This window comes from Osmia bicornis, chromosome 9, assembly GCF_907164935.1.
Source record: "Osmia bicornis bicornis chromosome 9, iOsmBic2.1, whole genome shotgun sequence".
Taxonomy (NCBI): Eukaryota; Metazoa; Arthropoda; class Insecta; order Hymenoptera; family Megachilidae; genus Osmia; species Osmia bicornis.
In genome coordinates, this window is record NC_060224.1 from 8,468,318 (window position 1) to 8,479,021 (window position 10,704).

The 10,704-nt window shown below is 33.7% G+C and overlaps 2 protein-coding genes across 9 annotated transcripts in view; both read left to right on the plus strand.

The window, feature by feature from the left end:
- LOC114878246 (segmentation protein cap'n'collar) overlaps positions 1-4,901 on the plus strand; it is an 88,867-nt gene extending 83,966 nt beyond the window's left edge. For all 7 annotated transcript variants that reach the window (XM_029191831.2, XM_029191833.2, XM_029191829.2 and 4 more), the window contains 6 exons: positions 320-608; positions 1,047-1,195; positions 1,462-1,638; positions 1,884-1,982; positions 2,152-2,516; positions 2,808-4,901. In XM_029191831.2, the coding sequence (XP_029047664.2) occupies positions 320-608; positions 1,047-1,195; positions 1,462-1,638; positions 1,884-1,982; positions 2,152-2,516; positions 2,808-2,975 (1,247 nt within the window). In that variant the 3' untranslated portion in view covers positions 2,976-4,901. The remainder of the gene's footprint in view (positions 1-319; positions 609-1,046; positions 1,196-1,461; positions 1,639-1,883; positions 1,983-2,151; positions 2,517-2,807) is intronic.
- A 104-nt stretch (positions 4,902-5,005) lies between these two features.
- On the plus strand, positions 5,006-10,287 carry LOC114878249. 2 transcript variants are annotated; one of them, XM_029191842.2, is made up of 5 exons: positions 5,006-5,915; positions 5,976-6,295; positions 8,778-9,338; positions 9,445-9,684; positions 10,123-10,287. In XM_029191842.2, exons 3-4 carry the CDS (start codon positions 8,857-8,859, stop codon positions 9,671-9,673), a joined length of 711 nt encoding a protein of 236 aa, XP_029047675.2. In that variant the 5' UTR covers positions 5,006-5,915; positions 5,976-6,295; positions 8,778-8,856; the 3' UTR covers positions 9,674-9,684; positions 10,123-10,287. The 2 variants fall into 2 exon arrangements, with proteins under 2 accessions (XP_029047675.2, XP_046143070.1); XM_046287114.1 differs by lacking the exon at positions 5,006-5,915 and having other exon boundaries at positions 5,922-6,295.
- Positions 10,288-10,704: the final 417 nt, after the last annotated feature.

The following is a 10,704-nucleotide window of genomic DNA, read 5'->3' on the forward strand; positions in this document are numbered from 1 at the left end:
AGTCAAGGAAAATAAAAAATTTAATGATACTAATGTTCTAAACTTCACACTATTTCTTCGAGTATTATTTTGCAATGCATAGAACCTTTTTGTTTAAAAATTTGATAGCTTTAACTTTAGTTGAAATACTGTAAGTTTGTATCATAATAAATCTAATTTTTCTATTTAACCCCTTTCGTCTCTTATATCTCTTTTTAAATTTATTTGACTATATACTACTCGGGTTAAAATGGTTGAGAGTTAAGAATTAAGATATATGAATTTTTAATCATCCTCAATGAACATTTTTCTAATCCATCATTGATATGATATGTTCCAGGCATGTACACCATGCGTATGTTAGATAATGGTAACAATAACGCTTCTGGTCCAACGGGAGCAGCGGCCTTGTCAGGAGTTCAGCCAGCTGGTGGTACGACTCCATCGGCAACAGGCGTTACGACACTTCCGGGTGTAACAGACGAAAGGATGGATGCATCCAGCGATAGTGCTGTCAGTAGCATGGGCAGCGAGCGTGTACCATCCCTTTCGGATGGCGAATGGATGGAAACTGGATCTAATTCCAGTCATACGCAAGCCGATTCTCATTACACTATGGACTATGCTAGGTATTAATGATTCAATTGTTTTGAAACATTCAAATCACTTCAAAGGAATATTACTTGCTAATTTCATCAATTTATTAACCCTTTGCACTCGAAGGTATTTTTGTTCCAGAGATCATTTCATATTAATCTAATCACCTTCTTTTCCAAATAAAAATATTTTACTCGTTTCGATTTTATTTAATAAGCATAGACCGTATTTTGCAATGAATTTTTGTTTCAAACACTATTTGTTAAATAAAAATTCAACTTCTTTTTTATTTTGATCTTGAACGATTGACTTATCGAAATAATATCTTTTTTTATTTTGATAAATTGATTTGGTAATGCTGAAAATTATAAGCTAATTTTTCTTTAACACCTAGATTGTTTCTAGATTAATAAAATTATTTATGTTACAGATATTAAATGTTAATAGTTGTTCTTCCTTTCTGTTTCCAGCAAATTTCGCATGTCATACGATTGTAGCTACTCCGTTTCCGGAAGGAACGCCGGTTCTCCAAGATGTCAAACCGAGCGTTCCATGCCTCCGGTTGCTCAGAAAAAGCATCAAATGTTTGCAAAACGATACTTCCAGGAACAAGGAACTGGTAAGCATATTTAAAATGAAATAATAACCAAGTACTTTACTTCTGCTTTTATTAACCCTTTCGCTACTACGTAAGTGTATGTGTGCGATATTTGTATACTTTATGCCTAAAATCCTCAAACAATATTAACTGTAACAAATGGGATCTTAAAAACCTCGAAACATAAAATCAACGTATTTGTGTTATTATTTATATCGCCTAAGGGGATCCCCCCCAAGTGGAGGGGATAGAAATCTTGCATATATATCCAGGTTTTACTGTAATAGGTTCACCTTTGGGAGCTACAGCACATCCGACTACTCCAATGAAGTATGACTACGACTCCCATACAGTTGGTGCTGGTGCTCCAGGAAACGCTTATTCAGGGCCAATCGAGGGTGCTGCTGGACCACAGCCGGAAATGAAATACAGCTGTAGCGTAGATTTCACCCGTCATCAATCAGGTAAGAACGATATATCTCTTCATTTTTGCATGTATATTATTAAACCTTTGATTCGGTATACAGAGTGGCTAAGCTGTACATTTAACATAGTAGAAAAAAGAATAATGTATCTGCATCAGAAGTGGAGGGCATTTTTTTTTTTTAATCCTTTACGATTTTAAAGGTATAGCTTGTCCCAGATACACCATATATTATTTATAGTATTTAGGACACATGTTGAGTAACAATCGTTTTGTTATTTTCAGGACGTTCCGCTATAGAACACGTCCATCATAATCACACGTATCATTTACCCGCGGAAAGTTCCGGATCTCTTCAGCGTCCTGTCTCCCGTGATAAAAAAGGTAAGCTTTATTAGTATATTTTGCTGTAGGGAAGATTTGGGAGGATAAAGGCGTGTAGGGTAAAATAAATAAAATTTAAATTTTACATTATACAATTCAACGAATTTAATTAAAAAATATTTATCCCTTACTGAACCAATAATTTACTCTATTCTCCTTGTTTGTTTAGTACGCAAAAGCGAGGGCGAGGAACATTTAACGAGGGACGAAAAGAGAGCCAGGGCGTTGAACGTGCCCATTCCAGTAAACGATATTATTAATCTTCCTATGGACGAATTTAACGAACGTCTTAGCAAATACGATCTCAGTGAAGCTCAATTATCTTTGATACGTGACATCAGAAGACGAGGCAAGAATAAAGTAGCCGCTCAAAATTGTCGTAAACGTAAACTAGATCAAATCATAAGCCTAGCCGATGAAGTGAAAGAGATGAGGGACCGGAAGATGAGACTCATCCGTGAACGAGAGTTCATGCTCATTGAAAGGCAACGTGTTAAGGATAAATTTAGTCAACTTTATCGTCATGTGTTTCAAGTTAGTATATAACTTTATTCTCATTCATTACACCATTTATTTGAACCCTTTTACTACTATGAACGACTATTGAGGATATAATAAAATATTTAAAATCTCACTGTCTTTAGTAAAGCATAAACGTTAATGTTAACTTATATAAAGTTAGGTAAATAAGAATAATTAAAATCTGTACAAATTTTTATTTAGAGTTAAATAAATGTAGGACTTTATAGCTTCAGCAGTAAAATAAAATTCTCGTTCATTCCAAATGAAGAATGTAAATTGATAACTGTATTATTTAATGTTTAGTCTCTGAGAGATCCTGATGGCAATCAATATCATCCATACGAATACAGTCTTCAGCAATCGGCTGATGGAAATGTGTTGTTAGTGCCAAGGAATCAAACGAATCCTCATCATCCTCGTTCCACGACGATGGAACCGAAAACGAAACCTGATCCTGAACACAAGGAATGAAGCTATCATGGAATCACGTTTAAAAACGTTTGATTAGACAAATTTTCTTGATACGGTGATCGCACTTAAAAGTATCCTGACGGATGTACGCGGTGCTAAGAAGAAAACACTTTTACAGTTTTAAGTACAATAAAATAAATGAAAGGTTCATCTTGAAAGAAGCTTGGTTGCTAATATTTTGCATCATGTTCGACTAAACAACGAAATTTTTTAGATATTTCAGAGACTCGTATCGATTCATGCTTTTCTTTAAGATAATCACCAAACATAGAAATACTGATTGTACATATAGTAATATTGCATAAAGAAATCAAAACACTACACAAATAGAAGAAAAGTAAATAACACTCTGAAAATTTGTTATATTTAAATAAAATGAATTTATTTATTATTTCGAACAGTGATATAAACATGAGTATACGTTTAATGTTTCCCAAAAAATGTAGTACCATATAGAATACATTTTTCATTTCTTTTTCTATTAAAACTCAAGGGAACAGTTATAATATTCTAATTCAATTAATGTTGTCGAATTTGGGAGCTTCGCGATGATTTTAATTAATCATTATGACTTCTCGGGTTTCCATCGTGTTGGTGTTTTGGTTGCTTACCCAATACAACCGAAACATCAAGTTATGTTATTCTGATTTTCTTATGTTTTGTTGTTCTTTTTCCTTTGAAATATACAGGTGATGATTTTTAATTTTTTAAACCATGCATATATAGAAGTACGTTTATTAGGTGCGTTTATTGAAAAGTTTAACACATCTCCTTCAGTTATTTCATCTATGAATACATTATACATGATTTAATCGATATGTAAGTGACATAGATGTTAAGTGTTTAAGATCGTATTGAAGTGTGATTAATTAAAAGAATCATAATCGAATGACGTTACTTCCAAAATTATTAAACTTGCCAAACATCATATTGTATTGATAAAGGTACATAGAGCGCTGTCATGAGTCTGTTGTACACGACTCAATGCAAGTGAAGTAAAAAAACAATTATATAATAATGCCAGTAAAATAAATAATTTTATTGCTTTAAATTGTTCGTAACTTGATGACAAAAATGTCAATAAGGTGTAATGCAGAATTAGATTTGCATTTAAATTGGAAATTAAATGAAAAGAACAATCGAAACGATAAAAGGCAAATGTCAGAAACCTTGAATGTTATACATTGTTCGATGAACTACTTAATATACTGTACAAAAACTGTTCCAAAAATATTACATTTCAGTCCATACAAGTATATATATCAACAATCAACTGTAATATACAATGATGAAAATATAGAGTAAATAATGTGACTATGTGCATACTTTTAAAGCGATGTGTTGTGTACTGTTACAATATTAATAATAGTATTGATTAAAATACGAACAGACGTAATAAATACACATATTTTTATAAAATAAGAAACGAGTAAAGTTCAGGTATGTCACATTTGCCTTTATATGTATATATTAATGTAGTTAGAATAATTTTCTATAAATATTATATATATAAATAGATATATAGAGAGAACATATGAATGTATGTACACGCATATATGTATGTATATATGCGTATATACAGACACGTTATTACGATAAAAATAATTGAAAAGGATATGCTGTTTATGCCGACAATTTATAACAGTCAACTCTTTATTAACATTTACATACACAATTGTATTTATACTATTGGGTGTAGGCTGCCTTCACATACTGTACTTAGCGAGCGGAGACCACGTTGTTAAGAAGAACTATCATAAAAAAAAAAAAAGAATAATTTATAATTACTCTGTTCGTGGACTGTACAAACGAACCAGATTTATATGAACCTTCGATTTTATCCGATCATATTTTAAGATCTTTCATGTCATTAAATTTCTATATTGTATAAATAAAGCTGAATAAACCTTTGGGGAAAGTACTGTATATAGTGTGGTATCATATGTGCATAATATTTATCCTAACATTGTTTCAGGAAAATGAGAAACTGCAATACTACAAAAATATAGTATTGTAGCAATATCAACGTAACGTGCATAAGTATAAATAACTATTTTGTTTGCAAAAGTTATGCGAAGCTTGTTTACTTTATCAAAGTTTAAAATTGAATGAAAAATCTTTAAATACCATAACAGTATATATTTGGCATGTTAAATCTGAGTATGTATACATATATACATATATAGATGTTTATATTCACAAAGTGTTACAAACAGTATATATTAATAAATTTTTGTAAAACAAATCAGACATACATTATGTATTCTCATGTCTCTATACGCATACAAAATATTTTAATTACAAATCACCTAATAGATGCGTGAAATTGTTCAACAAAAACATAAAACACCAAATTTAAATGAAGTATATATTAATACCTATTAAAGCTATGCAATTTTATACAAATTTTTAATATATTATGTTTAAATTAAAATGCTAATTACAATGCTGATTACTCTGTATTCTAATATTAACTATATACAGTTAATATCACATTTAAATTGGTGCAGCTCAATAATAATTGTAGTGTAATTCAATAAAAGTGTAAGAATTATAAAATTGTAATATTTGTGAAATATATGATCAGTGACTACAGATATAAAAGACTGGAAAGCCTTTGTTCTTAAGGGGTCAACTCTTTTTTAGAAATCAGTCAAAATTAGTACAAGACTTGAAAATTACTAACATAACCGTTCGACAAACGAAATTTTAAAAAGACCGCCATAAATTATTTTTAAAATTCGCCTTCAGCGTCATCTGTACAAAAATGAGGCAAATTATTCGATTTTTTTTTTATTTCCTCTCTTGTTTGCCTATGAACTGATTTACAACAGTGACTATAGTCACTGTTTACAAACTGTGTTTGTTTACTACTCATCTTTATTGCACGGTACTGATATAGCTGCACCCAAGCTGCACTGATAGCTGTGAATTCTGCAGGTACATACATGACGCAACGCGTTACCTTAACCTAAATTAATTATATTGATTTATCCGTAGTTCTTTGGTGAGCGGTTTGGCAAGAAAAATATCGACGTGCAAACAGATTTGCCAGCCCATGCGTCGGAGATGATTTATAAGAAGCGGTCTGTGTGTTTCTATCAATGAGCACTGCGAGAGTATGTGATTTAAATTTTCCGTTGCCGTTTCGCATCGACATTGAGAGGTGTCGACTATTTTTATTCGACGTACTGCCTCTTTGAGGCTGTAATAGTCTGACCAGGTTTGACCAAGCACGACATATCCAGGCGATAATGTTCCTCGGCAGCGTCACCTTGTGGAACCAGGGTTTGGTACTAACTTGAAAAATTAACTGAAAGGTAAAACTTCGTCTTGGGGGACCAAAAATTAAGGGGTCTTTTTTTTGTAGTTTTTGACCTGAAATTTTCGAAAATACAAGTTAAAAGTCCAGAAAACCAATAGTTTAAGAAGTACAAGTGTTTAAAAATGTCACAGCCGACTCTAGTACTAGCCATGCTGAACAACGTGGTAACACCGCTCACGTGACAATCGGGAGTCCTATTTTCAAAAACAGAGTCCTGTGCTCGGAATTGTAATTACCGTCTTTTTTAATTAAAAGCTGTAGTAATATACGCTATTTTGTATTAGTTATGTATAAACAATACATAAACGTTGCAACTATGGCAAGTAGAAGTGATGTGGTAGTATAAAATTGTTATAAATGTGATATAAATTTTGTGTACTCTCGAAGTAGTTTGGTGTTGTGAAGCATGATATTTGAAATATTTACAGTGGTTTCAAGAAAATTTAGGTATGAAGCAAAATGAAACCATCTTTGGATCAAATTGAAACATTTAAGTATTGATAAACGTGTATATAAGTGAATAAAAACCTTGAAACAAGCGAAATTATTGGAACGAAACCAAAGAGGTTATGTGAAGTCCAGAGAGTAGCCGAGAGTCCGACGACGTTGATTGGCTGGGAGTCTGGGAGTCCGGGAGGCAGATAGAGTAGGGTTAGATGTTGATATATTCAGACCGGACTCCCGCGGTGTTGCCATTTTTACTTCAGCATGGCTAGTACTAGAGTCGGCTGTGAAAATGTACGTATTTAGTGACATTTTAGTGAATGACGCCATATTGTTTCTACCCATCATCTGATTGGTTCGTTTAAGTGACTAAGTTCAAGTTACCTTATTCGAAAACATACTGCTCCTTGATTGCTGCGATCAAGGAATCCATAAGATGAATTGTGTGAGTTTTGCAGAATTTCCTCCACAAATACTCACACAGGCGATTGGCAAAGTCTTCGTCGTGGAAGCGGCCTCTTCCGCGCATCCAATCCTTTGCCGGTCGCCAGTTCACTTCGATTTGTTGCGTATGAGTTCCATCAGGTGCTGTAATTACAAGATACACAAAACATTTATTTAATATCACACCAATGTGAAATTTTAATATAGCCTAACCAAACTGAAATAATTACCAACAAATTCGACGCTATGATTCACCATCTTATGGATGAATCCTTCAGCAGCGAGACCCATGTAACTCCTGAATAAGTCCGTATGGATCTTACTGCCTGCAGCAACGTTTTCTTTAATTAGGGGGATCAAGGCTGCCGCTTCCCGATCTTGAACGACAACCATTCTACAATCGTTGGTCGATGTGTCGACCATGCCAAGTACCCAGTGGCCGTCGATGATACGGCCACGGTTATACTTTCTTTTCCCAAATTTGGCCTCGTCGATCTGACATAATATTTAAACTGTAGTAGTAGAAAACAGGAATAATAACAAAATTAATTAAAAACGGTATAAAAATTACCTGTACAACGATTGCAGACCCTCCTTCATCGATCCCGCCTAATTTCGGCTTGCCCGCTTGCATTTTGCAAACGTGGTCCACTATCATCTCCCGACAATAGCGAAATGACGCTGCAATCGTGTCCGTTGACAATACTTCCTGATCTTCTCCTACGTCGGATACCTCCTTTGCGGTAACCTCGTAGGAGAAGTCAGAAGTAAAGCAATACATAAGCCTTAAAAAAAATATAGCATATCTGTCTGCTAGTTCATTCCCTTCTATGCCCTTGTGTGATGGTATCTGCATGATTACCACCTCCAGACTAGGTGCTTTTACTTTGAGCTTATGGAGAATGTTTTTGATATTAATAATGTGGCTGTTGGTTTGTGGTTTGATCTCTGGGCTGTCCAGGGTTTGCACCAGATTAACAAGAGGAAGGCACAGGCGTGGAAATTGCTTTTGGAATGGCACTTGGTGGAAGTTGTAGTATACATGTAGGGTTACAAGATCCGAATAGGTTTCTTCAGAATGGGCCTTCGTTTTTGAGATATTTTAATGTAAAGTTTCTAACGTATCTGATATGTCATGTATGTAGATAACTCTTGGTCCCAAGACTGTTCCGTAGGTGAAGTGGTAGGCTGGGGTTCGAATCCAAACTTGTGGATAATTTTTTTTTTTCTTTTTTTTACTAATTTTTGTTGTGAAAGTATACTTCCATATATTACATATTATATAATACACGTTATACATGATTTTACATAAATTTTAAAATTGCAAATGCACTTATAACATAACATTTTCTTATTCCAATCCTATCTTTCGCTGGTGTTTTTATATTTTTGTATTGTGGAAATATTTGCCCGTGCGAATGTTTCACACCGAAAGTTTTAATTACTGCAATTCTCAAGCAGGTAAAATAGGGTAAAATAGGATCTCACCTAACAGTAAGGGTATTCTTATACCTGCTCCGAAAAATGATCGCAACCTGCTCGTTTTCGGTAAGTAAGCCATAACGTCGATTTTTGTGCTTTGTCGTTAGTTTACTCCGATTCATCGTGAGAGTGACATCAATCGTGAGAATCGTGAAAGTGACATCAGGGAGGCAGTACAATTTGAAAATGGATAGTGATTCTGTGAGTGCAAGTTCTTCTCGACTAGTAGAAGCGACAGATACTGTAGAATCCCAAATAGATATATGGAGTGCATGGAAAGAATGCGAAAAAATGTTAAAAGAAAATAATTACATGGTGGAATCGCTGCCTACAAAAAGTTCACCGAAGATTTCGCAAATTGCAAGTGAAATGTACAATCGTATTGTCACAATGTTTGATAAAATAGAAATAGTTAAAGATGAAGAACTTGTGTTCCCGGACAATGATGTATCTGACGATGGGGAAATGCAAACGAGCAGTCCAGAGGAAGAGGATGAGGAAGAGAGTGAGTGGGAAAATCGTGTCGTAAGCAGTAATCCACGAAATTTTATATCTCTTCAATATAAGAAAAAGGTTGTTGCGATGGCGAAAGCTCATCCGAAGTGGTCACTCGAAACAATACAAAAACGAGGAGGAGCACTATTGAAGAAGAAAGCACACTTAAAAATGTAAGATTAATTTTACTCGTATTATTGTTAGACATATGTGAATATTGTGTGTTAAAAACTGTAATGTAAATATACATGTTGTTCATTGTTTGTTTCATTTCTTTAGTTGGGAAGCAGAAATCGCTGCAGGGGGAACCATGTTTGAAAAGTATGAATCCATTAATGAGAAAACTTTCCAAAGATTTCAAGAAGCACGGGAAAATTTGGAGGAAATAACCACTACCACGTTACAACAGTGGGCCTTGACGAATGCTCGTGAATTAAATTGCGAAAATTTTGTGGCCAGTACACGGTGGATTCAAAGATTCAAACGGAAATATGGCATACGGCAATGAAAAATTACTCGGTACGTGAGTAAAGGTGAAATTGCATCTGCTGAAGTAATTTTTGAAGCCGTTAGAAATTTTCAAACAAAAATTAGAGGGCTATTAGATTATTGCGCTGCAGAATTTATAATTAATACTGACCAGACGGGTTGTCAATATCAGTCATCAATTAATAGGACTTTGGTTATGAAAGGTAGCAAGTCAGTACTTGTACAAACGTAGAGTTTAAACAAGCTGCCGCATTCGTATACTGCATAATATTCGATCACTATGTCTGGTAATATATTACCGTATATTTTTATATGTTTGCAAGAAGCAGATAATAAATTTGGACCTAAAGTATAATGTCGTAGTTACATGTAGTAACTCAGGAAAACTGACAAAATATTTATATACTGAATATTTAAGCAAAGTTTTAAAAAATTATGTAGGGCACAACAAATTTGTATTAATTATAGATTCATGGGGAGGACAAACAGGGGACGTGTATGATACAGTATTTCCCGAGGAAAGCAGCACTAACAATAGATGGAAGTTGGCTATAATACATCCGAAATGTACACCGTTAGTACAGCCCTATGATATTTATTTTTATCGGCAAATTAAAATTTTCATAAAAAAGATACAGTACTGTACATTCTTATTAGAGAATAAATGTGAACTTACCCAGAGAGAAGACACATTACGAATTCACTTTCTAATTCATAATCAAATTAGCGCTCCGGTATTTCAACCCATGATATTATACGCATGGTACGCGTCAGGATTATCATCAAATAATGAGAAACCAAAATTTAGAAACGTTACAGAAATTTGTTTCCCATCGAAATTGATGTATTGTCAGTGTAAAGAAATACCTCTAATGAAGTGTGCGTGGTGTACAAATTCAATTTGTTTTACATGCTTTTACGATTTATTTCGTAAATGTTATGTTATAAGTGCATTTGCAATTTTAAAATTGATGTAAAATAATGTATAACGTATATTATATAATATGTAATATGTGGAAGTATACTTTTACAACAAAAATTAGTAAAAAA